The sequence below is a fragment of the Heterobasidion irregulare genome (assembly GCF_000320585.1).
Source record: "Heterobasidion irregulare TC 32-1 unplaced genomic scaffold scaffold_01, whole genome shotgun sequence".
Lineage (NCBI taxonomy): Eukaryota > Fungi > Basidiomycota > Agaricomycetes > Russulales > Bondarzewiaceae > Heterobasidion > Heterobasidion irregulare.
In genome coordinates, this window is record NW_009258197.1 from 3,098,662 (window position 1) to 3,111,390 (window position 12,729).

The 12,729-nt window shown below is 57.9% G+C and overlaps 6 protein-coding genes across 6 annotated transcripts; 4 read left to right on the forward strand and 2 right to left on the reverse strand.

Moving 5' to 3' along the window:
• Window positions 1-164: 164 nt before the first annotated feature.
• Window positions 165-2,702, forward strand: HETIRDRAFT_443323 (uncharacterized protein; the record flags this gene model as incomplete). Its single annotated transcript, XM_009543233.1, has 5 exons — window positions 165-558; window positions 613-659; window positions 721-807; window positions 877-1,956; window positions 2,014-2,702. The coding sequence occupies 5 exons, from the start codon at window positions 165-167 to the stop codon at window positions 2,149-2,151; spliced, it is 1,746 nt and encodes a 581-aa protein (XP_009541528.1). The 3' UTR covers window positions 2,152-2,702.
• Window positions 2,703-2,849: 147 nt separating this feature from the next.
• On the forward strand, window positions 2,850-3,854 carry HETIRDRAFT_438056 (uncharacterized protein; the record flags this gene model as incomplete). The annotated part of the gene is made up of 4 exons (XM_009543234.1): window positions 2,850-2,933; window positions 2,999-3,014; window positions 3,079-3,603; window positions 3,661-3,854. Coding segments are annotated over exons 3-4 (501 nt in total), but the record flags the coding sequence as incomplete, so codon positions are not given.
• A 193-nt stretch (window positions 3,855-4,047) lies between these two features.
• Window positions 4,048-4,737, forward strand: HETIRDRAFT_407228 (uncharacterized protein; the record flags this gene model as incomplete). Its single annotated transcript, XM_009543235.1, has 1 exon — window positions 4,048-4,737. The coding sequence occupies one exon, from the start codon at window positions 4,048-4,050 to the stop codon at window positions 4,735-4,737; it is 690 nt and encodes a 229-aa protein (XP_009541530.1).
• A 202-nt stretch (window positions 4,738-4,939) lies between these two features.
• HETIRDRAFT_42000 (arsenite-translocating ATPase) lies at window positions 4,940-6,480 on the reverse strand (the record flags this gene model as incomplete). Its single annotated transcript, XM_009542054.1, has 9 exons — window positions 4,940-5,130; window positions 5,239-5,377; window positions 5,455-5,562; window positions 5,623-5,773; window positions 5,834-5,927; window positions 5,995-6,133; window positions 6,197-6,264; window positions 6,329-6,342; window positions 6,404-6,480. The coding sequence occupies 9 exons, from the start codon at window positions 6,478-6,480 to the stop codon at window positions 4,940-4,942; spliced, it is 981 nt and encodes a 326-aa protein (XP_009540349.1).
• Window positions 6,481-6,683: 203 nt separating this feature from the next.
• HETIRDRAFT_424378 (uncharacterized protein) lies at window positions 6,684-8,913 on the forward strand (the record flags this gene model as incomplete). The annotated part of the gene is made up of 6 exons (XM_009543236.1): window positions 6,684-6,711; window positions 6,776-6,842; window positions 6,909-7,025; window positions 7,078-7,909; window positions 7,965-8,314; window positions 8,382-8,913. The coding sequence occupies 6 exons, from the start codon at window positions 6,684-6,686 to the stop codon at window positions 8,911-8,913; spliced, it is 1,926 nt and encodes a 641-aa protein (XP_009541531.1).
• Window positions 8,914-9,293: 380 nt separating this feature from the next.
• On the reverse strand, window positions 9,294-12,662 carry HETIRDRAFT_41157 (uncharacterized protein; the record flags this gene model as incomplete). Its single annotated transcript, XM_009542028.1, has 12 exons — window positions 9,294-9,468; window positions 9,679-10,267; window positions 10,340-10,560; window positions 10,623-10,801; window positions 10,866-11,081; window positions 11,139-11,720; window positions 11,784-11,844; window positions 11,911-12,082; window positions 12,138-12,272; window positions 12,325-12,379; window positions 12,432-12,587; window positions 12,642-12,662. 12 exons carry the CDS (start codon window positions 12,660-12,662, stop codon window positions 9,294-9,296), a joined length of 2,562 nt encoding a protein of 853 aa, XP_009540323.1.
• Window positions 12,663-12,729: the final 67 nt, after the last annotated feature.

Sequence of the window (12,729 nt, forward strand, 5' to 3'; positions counted from 1 at the left end):
CGGAGTGCCAAACAGACCTAGGCGGCTAATTGCTGATCTCCCTCTTCCGATCCCTCCTCGACGCCGTCTCCCCTACCCCCGACACCGTCTCTCCTATCTCTCTCCCTCATCCCCTCTCCGTCACAAAACACCCTTTCCCTCTCATCTCTTCGCATTGCTAGTCAATGGACAGCTTCGACTCGGTAGCGCCTTTGTGGGATTTTTCTCAGGCCCCAACATCTTTCTCTCAGCTCGGCGACGACGACTTCCTCGCTCTCCTGCAGAAGCAGTTCAATCCTGATATCGGAACCACTGCACTCAACTCTCTTGGGTCTCTTCATGACGGTGTTGACCCTTCTAAGCTCTCAAACCTACCTCCCCCTGCTCCACCGCCTCCTCTCAGTGACGACAGTAGCCCAAGCCCCCCTAGTATGCATAGCGTCAATGACTCCATTTCTTCTCGCAGGCAATCGGGCACCTACGCTGCTGGGGATGGAGATTCTGACGATCATGCTCTGAAGCGCAAGGCGAGTGATGAGGATCTCGAAGAGGGCCCCAGCCACAAAACTCAACACACCGGTCAGTCTTCTTCGAACCTTATCAGCGTTTTGTCACCATAACATATTGCACCAGCCAACAAGAAGGGGTCCTCTCGCCGTAAATCAGGTAACCCGTCACAGGTACGGGATGTCGAAGCGTTATCGCCACATATAACATATTGATCCACCTGACGATTCACAGGACGAGTCCCGACTGCTGAAGAGAAAGGAACAGAACCGGGCAGCCCAGAGAGCATTCCGTGAGAGAAAAGAGAAACATGTCAAAGACGTGAGTCTTGCCGAGCTCCTCGTCATCGTTCTACGTAAAGAACTGGGCGTCTAATCACCTGCTCCTCAGCTGGAGGACAAAGTTGCAGACCTAGAGACGAAGAACGAGATGTCGCAGACGGAAAATGAACATCTCAAGGAGCTACTTCGTCGTCTGCAGGATGAGAACCTGGTGCTCAAACAGTCTTCATTCACATTCTCTGTCCCAAGGGCATCCACCTCGTCCGGAAATAGCTTCAAGAACGCGGCGACTACTTCATTCAATCCTCCCCCGAACCCCACAAATGTCGTAACAAACTTACCAGCTTCGACGACACCACCTACACCGTCGCTCGATACGCCTTCGAGTTTCCCTTCAGATATCGATTTCGGCTCTTTGACGCCGTTTGATATCAATATGCTTGACGATAATCAGGTATCACTCGGCGGCATGAGTTACGACTTTGGCCATGGACAGGGTGTACTTCCGACCAAAACTCCCTACAAGACTATCGCGAGCAACCCTATGTTCATGTCCTTTGCCGATCCATCTCCTCTCGATTCCCGAGCCTTCACCGCCAACAGGACTTCAAACGGCGCTTCCACATCCAGCGCGACGACTCCGTTCGACCTTCAGGCATTCAACCTGTGGTCAGGACAGTCGCCACAGTCTGAAATCAGCCAGTCGAACCATTCTGGTTCGTTGGATGAGCTCTTTGGCGGCAGTATGTTTGGCACACAGGCGCCCGTGGACTTCAGCGTCCTGATGAAAAGTCCGTCGACATCGTCCATCAGCCCCGTGCTCCATTCGCATTCCACCACTCGTTCGCCCCCCTCTTCATCCACCTCCCCTGCGAGCTCCGCCGCCGCCAACTCGCCATTTACTGCCACGAAAGAGGGAGAGTCTAGCACAGCCCATTCACCTGATACATGCCCGAAGACAAAAGAGGATCTGGAAAGGCGCATCGAGGCCTCGGGCAGTTCAATGTTTGCACCACCGCCGGCCTCCGATTCGTCCTTTGCGACCGTACGGAAAGCGTCCGAAGGAGACAAAGGGCCGATGGTGACGTGTAAAGGTGCCACCTTCCCCATCACCGAGAAGAGCGAGAAGAACGTCGAAGTGCTGAGCGCATGGCGAAGCATTACGTCGCATCCACACTTCAAGACCAGCGTAAGCCCCGCCTTTATCTCTTGGAGTGCTCGCTGTGCCCATCCGCTGACGGAACAGGGACAACAGAACATAGACATCAATGAGCTCTGTGCCGAGTTTACGGACAAAGCACGGTGCGACGGGACGAAGGTCGTGCTGGACCCGCAGGGGGTCAACCAGATACTCGAGAAGCTCGCGTCCAAGCTCTCACCGTGAGCACGGTGCGGCGGTGGCCTGGCGCTAGCCTATCGAAGCTTTGGACACTCAGTACTCAGGCCATGTTGTATTTTGTACGACAGCACACAAACGCTCTGGCTCCGTCGAGTTTTTTTTTGTTATCCTCTTGCATCAGTCCGCATCGTCCTTTTGTATTTTTGGTCTAATTCGCCTTTCTTCTCGAGCTATATATTCCACGTCTTTCTAGCCATCGCTTATGTCCGTTCGTCCGTCCGTCAACCCATCAGTGGGTCGATTCGCGTTCCGCATGTCTGTCAGTCCGTCGAATACTTGGCCGTACTATTCATCCTATCCCTAGCATAGACAGAACTACGACGCATGTGCGTTCGGGCCTGCCCGCGTGTATCATTGTTGCAGTCTCGACGCAGTTATGAGTCGTGTGTCCGTTCGCATCTCCCCCTTTCTATTATTGTATATCCCGTTCAAGTTCACATTCTCCTTGCTCCCCCCTTCCCCTGCCCCTACTCAGATTCATATCGTGTTCCATGACCGACTGATGTGTGTATCACTTATTCCGCTCGTGTGTCGCTCTGTCGTATAATTAATGAGATGAAAACTGGGAAGCATGTTGAATTTTCAAGATGGCAGCTGCATCAAAGATGATGCCGTGCGCGCACAATGTAGAGGGATCCTTTCGCGATACCTATTGATGCATTTGTTTTTATTTTTACTTTGGAGTACTGCTCTTTTAGATATCGCGTTATTTCTCACTTGTGATCGTCAATAACACCGATCCCAGTCAGTAAACCCAGTGGTAACATGTCAACCTTACCATGCGTTATCACTTTTGAAGACATTTTGCTGATGGCATCTCTTTCCCTCTCAGATGCTATCAACTACACGTACGTCTGACACGCCTGATTGCTCCCACATCCTCAACCCAAATCACTGACGCTTCCTACACAGCACGTTGCGACGTACTGAGCTCACATGCCAGACGGGCTCATGCATATACCATCTTGGGTGCATCTGAATCGTGCACTGCTATTCCTCCGATCTGATATATACTAGCCGTCTTCTCTCTGCCTTCTTTCCCCCCTCGATGCGCTCATCGAAGTCCCAGGTGGCCACTTCCACAGCCAGTCTAATCACCGTCAACGTTTGCGCCCAACATTGACTTATATATGTCTTTCGTCGGGCTACCACCGTCGGCAGCGCGCTTTTGCTTCGTGCTTTCATTTTTTCTTCGTTTCTCTTGTATAGCTGCGAAGCTCTTCAATATTACGATTGACGACTCGGGCAAAGATCCAGTGACCGGCGCGCTGATTCAATATCTACCCAACCTCACTTTTTGGCACCCCTCCGAACAGCCTTGCAGTGGATGCACTGCGCATCCGGATCCAACACAGGCATTCGATGGTACTTGGCATGATTCTTCCTTTGATCCAGCTATAGGCAACACAGTGACTTATGTATATGTTCCGTTCACTGGTGCGTCATGACTTCCGGTTGTTTGAATTTAAGCCAAAGTATATCAATTATGACCAGGCACCGCGATCTATGTTTTTGGCATCGTCGCACACACCTCCGCCTCACCCAACGCGAACGCCGACCAGCAGTTTCTAATTGACAGTCAAGTTGTAGGGCAATTCCAGCTACAGCCTACTGGCAGCACTGTCTATGATTATAATGTCCCTATATATGTGAACGAGTCCCTCCCAAATGGGCTCCACAATTTGACGATACAGAATGGTCGACTTGGTGGTTTGAAGTCGTTGTTGCTGCTTGACAAGGTCATGTACAGGTAAGTAGCCTCACCCTTGGGTGAACAGGTCTACTTATCTCATGAGCGTCCGCTGATCGTAGTTGGATCAAAGTCAGGATGATGGCAAGAGTGTATCAAGCACCTTTGCATTCCCATTGCCCTCGAACACTATGTCCCCTGCAGGCACTTCGAATCCTTCCACATCTGTTAGCTACGCACCGATCATTGGTGGAGTTGTTGGCGGGCTTGCATTCATCCTTGGCCTCGGAGGACTCTTCTTGTTCCTTCGTCGCCGAAGACGACAGCAATACTCTGGAAACACCGTCAACCTGCCGGCCGGCGAAAGCGCCTATCCAAATCTTGATCCCTCCTCGCGATTGATGTCCCAAGCACCTCGTTCTATGCCATTCGTCGACGACCCGTTCCGCATCGACCCAATTCTCCCAGATGCCTACACTTCTCCATCAGGCCCCTCAGCGCTCCCTCGCCCATCTATTTCCACATATGCTGACATCTCTTCTGCATATCCCTCCACCGTTCAGTCAGGCTCGCGTCATGGCAGGGGTCATTCCGTTACTGACTCTACGTTGTGGAGTGTACCCAGTGCGCAAACCGTCGCCACCATACACACGGATTCGTCATCAACGAGCCTAACATCAACTTCAGCGTTCACAGCATCACTTCCATCGCGTTCGCGGCGACGCCCTCCTGGAGCATCCACACGGAAACAGCCTCATTCACGAAGCAAGAATGTACCTGCTACAGAGGATGTAGAGGCACCACCCGCATACGAGGACATTGATACCAGGGATGACTCCATGCGAGTGGAGCAAGCCTCATTAACAGGGAGAGCTATATAGTCCAGGAGACTGCAGAGATCACTTCTATCTGAGTATCCTGATATTGGGAAATTCATATCGTTTCACAAGCTGGGAGGTGAATAAGAGTCTGGCGCGGGGTGTAGTACATGCCGACAGCAAACCCAAAATCCGCATTGAGCCTCAGTAGCGGGTATGTACATGCCGCTCGCGCGAGCATACAGAGAGAAGGCTGCAAGCGCGATCAATCCAGATCTGGTGTGAAAGGCTCCACGAGCATCTTGCTGAACTCCTTCAGCTTCACGGGGCCACGGACCTCCTCTGTCAGCAGCGGTAGCTGTACGATGTGGAAGAACTCGTCGTAGAGCTCGTGCGCCTCGTTCAGGTATTTCTGTTGCATTTTGTTCCGTACCCGACAGTGCTCGCAGTTAGAACCTGCGGAGAGAGAGAGCTCAGATTTCTGGAAGAATGCGAGGCACGAGAAGGGCGATGTAGAACGGGGACGCGGTGAAAGGAGAGGCGGGGTCAGGGGCCCGTACGTACTGGCTTTGGGGAAGAGGAGCTGGTTGACGACGATATTGTGCGTGTCGATCTCGTACGCGGTGAGTTCCTGGACGAGGCGTTCCGTCTCGTACAGGGACAGGAACTCGGATATGCAGACGCAGATGAACGTCGTCTTTTCCTGTACGTGTTCGTTCGCGACGCCGTGCGTGAGCAGGGAGAAAAAACACGGCGTGTGACGAAGGGAGGGGGACGAACGGGGTCCTTGAACTGGGTGTTCACTTCCGTGATAACTGCTCGCATCGACTCGAGCTTCGAGAACATGTCCTCGGTCGCATCCGCCTGGCCGCCCATGAGGCTTGACATCTGTTTTTTTTTTGTTCGTGAGAAGCGTGATAGAGGTCAGACTGGGTGACGGGAGTAGACCTGATTGAGCATGGGCCCGATGCGGCCGCTGAGGGTTGCCAGCTTGCCGAGAGCCTTCTCCAGGACGGTGGGGAACGAGAGAAAGCGAAGGGTGTGCCCCGTTGGGGCTGTATCGAATACGATGACAGAATATTCCATGGACTTGACATGCCTGGGGAGGAGAACATTAAACGCGGCCGACGCGAGCAGGATCAGAGGGGTGCGCGCGCACTTCATGATCTCGGCAAAACTCATTGCCTCGTCCACGCCGGGAATGGCGAACGCAAGGTCCTGCATCATGGTCCCCATCATCCCGTTAGAGTCCGCTGGTCTCCCGAGACAACGTCTGAGCACCGCGGGCTCTTCATCACGGACGTATCAACACGGACGTACACTGTTCGACCATCTCCTGTATCGCGCTCGTGGGGTCGATCTCCATCGCGAACAGGTTGCCGAAGCCGTTCACCTTGGTGGCTTCTTTGGAGAACTTTTGGCCAAATGCGTCGGACAAGTTGTGGGCAGGGTCCGTAGACTGGCGATCGCGATGCGTGGGTCAGGAGCGGGGGGAAGACTGATGCATGCGGCGGGCACGTACGATCAACAGGACAGACTCGCGGGCCTGGGCGAGCTGGATGGCCAGGGAGCAGGACGTGGTTGTCTTTCCTGGTGTGAGATGCCATGTGCACCGTGTTCGTCATCGTGAAGGGAAGTGAATTGGCATACCGACGCCACCCTTGCCACCTGTTCGCGATCGAGGTATATGAGCATCGGATGCGTGTGTGCGGGAGAGCAGCGAGGAAACGTGCCGCAAAAGATCCACTTGAGAGACTTCTGGTCCAGCACGTTCTGCAGGGTCGGTGGGAGGTTCTCCTCGGCCATTCTGTCGACGAATATCGAGGTGCTGAGAGGTGATGTGGGGATGGACGGAAAGATGGAGATGCTGAGTGAGTGAGCCGCGTAGTGTAATATTGGTGGCCGCCAAACTGGGACAGGAACGCGTCCACTACAGACTCCGAGCGCCTTCAGCTTCAGCGCTTCAGCGTTCCCCGTCACATCCTCGTACGTTCGCCGCCTCTCGAGCAATGTCGGACACGTCGCTTTCATTCCGAGGTCAGTTTTACCTCACTCGTCGTCAATGTGCAGCCGCAGTGAAGCGTCCTATCCGGCAATGCAGCGCTCAAACTCGCGAATGAGCAGCGGACCATGTATGGCCTGCGATACAACGATCACAATCGGTACCGGTATGAAGTCTGCGCAAAACCTTGATAGCCTTCTCGAACGCTGACAGCGAACGCCCCATCACGCAGGAAACACTGTGCTAACAGGACCCACCGCCTGCGGTCGACATTAAAGCTGACGCACGGGAAAGGCCGCGAGTTCAAAAAGCTGCCCGTGGTTCCTCAGGCCAGCATCCAGGACGGACAGTGAGTGAATAGTCATCTCACCAGACGCGGCTTCTTCATTCCCCGTCCGCAGTCTCCAGCTCCAGCTCTACGAAGCGGAGCGCGCATGGGCGTACTCACAGGAACTGAGCACCCTCTCCGCGCAGCCCACAAATGAAGGGAATGCTAGCTCTTTACGACATAGCGCCACGGGCCGCTTCCGCCGTGCCGTTCACTGGTCGACTCGGCTGCTCTCCCAGTGCCAAACTCTCTTCGCCGCGTCGCGTCTCACCGCCCAAAGCCTTCTGGAGATCACCGCCTACACCCTCATTCTCAACGGGCGCTTCCTGAAGTATCGCGATGAGTTTGAGGATGCGCTCGTCCAATTGAGCGTCGCGAGGGGGATCCTCGACGAGCTGGCCAACATGGCCGTGACCAGCAAGGACCAGGCCCTGGCCGTCTATTTTGCGGACGAAATTGGCCCGGAGATCAGGTACTGCGCGCACGAACTTGGCCGTGCTAAGGCGTACGACGTGGACGGCATCGTCGCCGAGTTTTCGTCGCAGCACAAGAACCAGATCGTGGAGGGCTATGACGGCCTAGTGGCCAAGTTGAAGAGCGAAGGGGAGGTCGTCGCTAAGGACCAGGCGAAGAAGAAGCTGGGGACGCTTATGTGGGAAGGCGAGCCCGTGCCGATCCGCAACCCGGAGCTTGTCGACGTGCTGCTGAAGGTACAGGAGGGCGAGGCGAAGCTGAGGCAGGAAAACGCGAGCGTGTCGGAATCAGCTGACGCCGGCGATCAGACGAGGAGGGAGAAGAGGGCAAAGGGGGGCAAGTCGAAGCGTGGCGTGGCGGCCTATGACAGCATCCTGCTTGCCCTCAGCGATGCGGAAGACGTCGCGCGGAAATTAGTCGAGTCGCAGCAGGTCAGTAGGCGCTCGCGACGTGTCGTCGGTCGCTCATCAGCTGACGGCTCTGCAGCTCAGCGGGGCTGGAACGAGTTCATCGGCAGCTGGCACACGGGACGTGCAGTTCGTACACGCCTACATCGTGTACCAGCTCCTGTCCCGCCGCATCCAGCGCGATCTCCTCCTCGTCTCGACCTTGCTCTCGCAAGCCACCCGCCGGCCGGCCCACGCGAAGAACAAGGCCGAGCGCCCCAGCAAGCAGCCGAAGGAGCAAGTCGACTCGCGGCTCTACCCGGCGCTGGTCAAGCTCCTCGACACCGTCCTGCAGAGCCTGAACCAGATGCGCACCCTGTCGATCGTCGACGAGAGCCCGGACCTCTCGACCGCCGTCGACGCACGGATATCGTTCACGAGCACCCGCAGGTCAGTGGTAGCCCGCCTCGGCGGCGGCCTCGCGCTCGGAAGGCTGACCCATGTCCGGCGCACACAGGTGTCTGTACCTCGCGCACTGCTACGCGCCCGCCAAGCGGTACGCCGAGGCCCTCGCGCTCGTCCAGCACGCGCGCATCCACCTCCGCGAGACGCGCTCCGTGCTCTCCACGATCGACGTCGACCCCATCGCCGCCGCCAGCGCGCCCTTCTTCTCGCTCTCCCCCTCCGCCGACCTCGACGCGCTCGAGGGCGCGCTCGACGCGGACGGCCTCCGCTTCCGCACCGCGTGGTTCCTCCACAACGGCGGCGCGCTCGACGCGGACGCCGCGGCGCACAAGAAGCCGCTCTTCTTCGACGTCGCGCTCAACTACGTGCAGCTCGACATGGACCGGCTGCAGGAGCGCGCCGGGAAGAAGCCCGTCGTCGTCGTCGTCGCCGCCCCGGTCGCCGTGCGGGCCCAGCCGCCCCCGGAGAAAAAGCCGGTCGCGAGAGCGAAGCTGGAAGAGCAGCGCGCGCCGACGCCCGAGCCTACCGCATCTGCCAAGGGAGGACTGAGCAGTTTATTAGGGGGCTGGTGGGGGAGGCAGTGATCGGCGCAGTACGCCCTCTAGCATGTCACCCGAAGTTTCTTTTGTTTTGTTCGAATTATTATCAGTGTCGAGAATACGAATCCAATATACAGTCATGGTCGATCAACCAAGAACGAAGCGATAGTAATATGTGAGGAAAGCATACAACTAGGGAAGCCTATTGTAAGTACAAACCAACCTTCGAACAATCGATATGATACAGAGATAGAAGTATGGATATATGCTGTGTAATATGAGAAAAGAGCGGCCACAGCCAGTGTCCGTCCACGATCATGCAAGAAAGGCGCACGCAATAAATCCGGCCGACGATAATCACTGATTCAAGAACTAGAGAAAGCGTCGCACCGTCAGCCTCGACGAGACCCTTGCTCGTTATTGATTCAAAAACGACTCACATCGTGCGCGACGTCATCCGGGACATCCGACCTGCCCCCCTGCCGCTTCGCCTCCGACTTGCCAATCAGGCTCATCTTCGCGCCTTGCTTTCTGATCTCCTGCCAGAACGAGGGGTTCCCAGGGTCGGCCAGACACGCCTCGCGGAGGCCCTTGAGGAAGCTGATGATGATGATGATGATAATGAAGACGTGTGTCAGCGCTAAGCGGTCCCCCCACATACGCGCGATCTCCACCGATCTCGCGCGGGAAAAGAGAACGAAGAAGCAAGGAAGGGGACGGAAGAGAGCGAGAGGAGTTCGAAAAACCGAAGAAGAGAGGGGAAGAGAGGGGGGAGGGGGAGAAACTGAGAGACCAAGACGGCGCGCGCACCTGTTCCAGGCATCGATCTCGTCCTCGAGCAGACACGCCTCCCTGAGCGCAGCCATGCACTCGAGCACCTCCGCGCGCCGGCGCGCCGCGAACGGGCGCAGCACGACCTCGCGCACCGCCCAGCCCATGTCCTCCACCGCCTTGCTCACCACGTCCCCGCGCGCGAGGTTCCGCCGGAAGTCGCGCAGCGGCGTCAGCGTGCCGACGATCCGCCCAGGCTCGCGCCCGTAGTCGGTCTCCGCGTCCGACTCTGCGTCCTGCTCGGGCTCGGGCTCGGGCTCGGATTTGGGCGCGAGTTTGGGCGTGGGCTCGGGCTCGGGCGTCGGCAGCGGCAGCTGGCGCCGCGCGCGCCCGAGGAGGAGCTCTGCGCTGTCGTCGTCTGATCCGGTCTCGGAGCCGCTGTCGACGTCGTTCTTCTTGAGCGTGATGCGGGTCGCGCGGGCGGTGGAGGTGGCGGGGGCGAAGGCGCGCTGCGACTGGGTCGCCTCGCGCGCGAGCTTGGGGACGCGGTCGAGGAGCAACGCGTCGTCGTCGCTGCCCTGCGCGCGCACGTGTCCGTCCTTGCGCGTCTTTGCGACTTTCTTCGGGGCTGCCAGGCGCGGATCAGGAAACGAAAAAAGGGGAAGAGGGGATGGGAAAGGGGGTGGGCGTGGGCGCGCACCTTCTTTGACGCGGAACGCGGCCTTGCAGTCGTCGATGGCGTCGCGGGCGCGCTTGAGCGCGCGCTTTGGCGGGTTGAAGTATTTCGTGAGCTCGGGGTGCGGGGGCGGGAGCGGGTTGGAGGAGAGGTCCTGGGCGACCGCGCTGTGGAAGAGCGCCTGCTTGATGCGGTGGATCGCGGGGTTGTAGGACAGGCGCGTGTCGAACCACGGCGCCCGGTTTCTGCGAGCCGCGCTGATGAGCAAAGCGTGCGCGGCGAGGAAGAGAGAGGAGGAAGCGCGTACCCTTCTTCGTCCTTCTCGCCGGCCTGCATCAGGTCCATTGCGTCGACGAAGTGGCCCATGGCGTCCATCTGCTCGTCGGTGGGGATGTACGGGTGCTTCGCGACGCGCTCGGCCTTCTTGTTGATCAGGTTCTCGAGCGGCGGGAAGGTGTACTTCCTAATGTCGTCTGCGAACGGCATCTGCGGCGCGGCGCGGCGTCACACCGCATTCATTTCGTGAGGTCAGATGCGAAGGGGGACATACCTGCACCCAGAGGAAGCAGTCTACTTTGTCGAAGCGACAGGGCGCGAGGACGCCCATCCTGGGGTCCATGCCCTCGCGGGAGACCCACTTGGTCACGGCGTACATTTGGTGCTTATCCATGGCTTGCACCAGCGAAGACAGCGCGACCTGGTCCTTCCCGGAGGTGGGCTCTGCCCACAGGTACTGTACCTCACCCATGGCTTGTTCACGTCGGAACTGCGGTGAGTATGTATCAGTGGAGGTTGATGCGTGAGTGCATGGTGGAGGGCGTACACCATCTGCCTTGAAGAACCCGCAGATCTCGATGCCTTTCTTTGTTGGCAGTCGTTTGAATTGACCGTCCGGACACGGCACGTAAGTGGCTCCGTACTTGAACCCCCTCACCAGCTCTTCCTTTTCGATCTTTTCCAGGTGGTGAGTCTCGTCATCCGCGTCCTTGTGCTCATCTTCGTCCTGGTCCTCGTCGGCCTCGTCGGCCTTGTTTGGATTCGTGTCGACGACGTATTCCGAGCGCATCTTGAGCTCCGCGAACACGTTCGTCTTTTCCTCGTCTTCGCCCTCGTCTCGGGCGCGCTCAAAGTCCATACTTTCTTCCTCCGTCATCTCGCGCTTCGCAAAGCGCTTCCAGCTCTTGGGCCGCGCGAGGGCGGTGCACTTGCTCGACTTGACGTGGATCTCCATGGAGTCGTTCGGGTAGTTGTCCGGGTCGCCCAGCCGGAGGACGGTACCCATAAGCGCGGACTTTGTCTGCTTGATGTCGGGCCTCGTGACTTCTTGGAGGGCAAACTCGAGGGTGCCCATGACGGCGTTGGGCAGGGCGTCGACGAACTTGTGGAAGAAGGCCTCGTTCTCGCGCTGGCGGTGGCACGAGCGCGGAATGAGACGAGCGCAGACGCGCGGGGGCGACGGGAGACGCACCTTGATATGGGACTTGTCCTCTTGCACGAAGCCAAACTCTTCGTCGTCAAAGTCAACGCCCCTGTGGAGGGACGGTGGTCAGTGGCGGGTCTGCGGGTGGGCGGGCGGGCGGGGGGTGGTTGCGCACACTACGGTGAGCTTGACGTCGAGGGCGGACATCTTCTGGACGATGGCCTGCCAGTCCTCGATCTCGATGGGGTTGTCGCCGTCGGTGAGGAGGACGACCTTCCTCGTCCACGTTTTTTTGCCGTCGAGGTGCTTGTCTTGGGTGTGGACGCCGACTATGAGCGCGTCGATCGCTGGAGGGTGAGTGTCAGAGAGCGGCAAGGCCGAGAAGGGTGGGGAGGTGCGTACGGTCACCGACGGTTTCGTCGGAGGGGCGGAGGGCGGCGAGCTTTGCGAGGGTGCCTGCGTTGGGCTGCGCGATCTGGATGTACTCCGAGACGTGCTCGTAGCCACCGTTTGTGTCGTGTATGAGGTTGTCGGTGCCTTATGAATTTATTTCGGCGGTGGGACGCGCATGAAGCGAGAGCGGACGTACCCTCCGTGCCGAAGAGCACGACGCCGCATTTGTCTGTCTTCCTTCCATTGAAGATCTGGGCGGGGGACGCGTGAGAGGCGGAGCGGGAGAGAGACGGAGAGACGGACCATTTCCTGGACCTTGAGCATGACGAACTGCAGTGCCCACTCGAGGTGGGTCATTTCGGTTGTGCGCGTCAGGCCGTTTGGGCCGTCGGGGCCGTCGACGACGCGGGTCTTGCCCATGGACGGCGAGACGTCGACGAGAAACATGGTGACGGTGTACTGGTGCAGCCTGTGAGCATATAGGCATGTCGGAAGAGCAAAAGAAACACTCACTCCTGCGCGCTCTGCAGGCATGGCGGGGGTGACGAGTGGCAGACGGGGGGGCGCGGCGGCGCGTCGCAGGGTCCAGAGAAAGACGCGG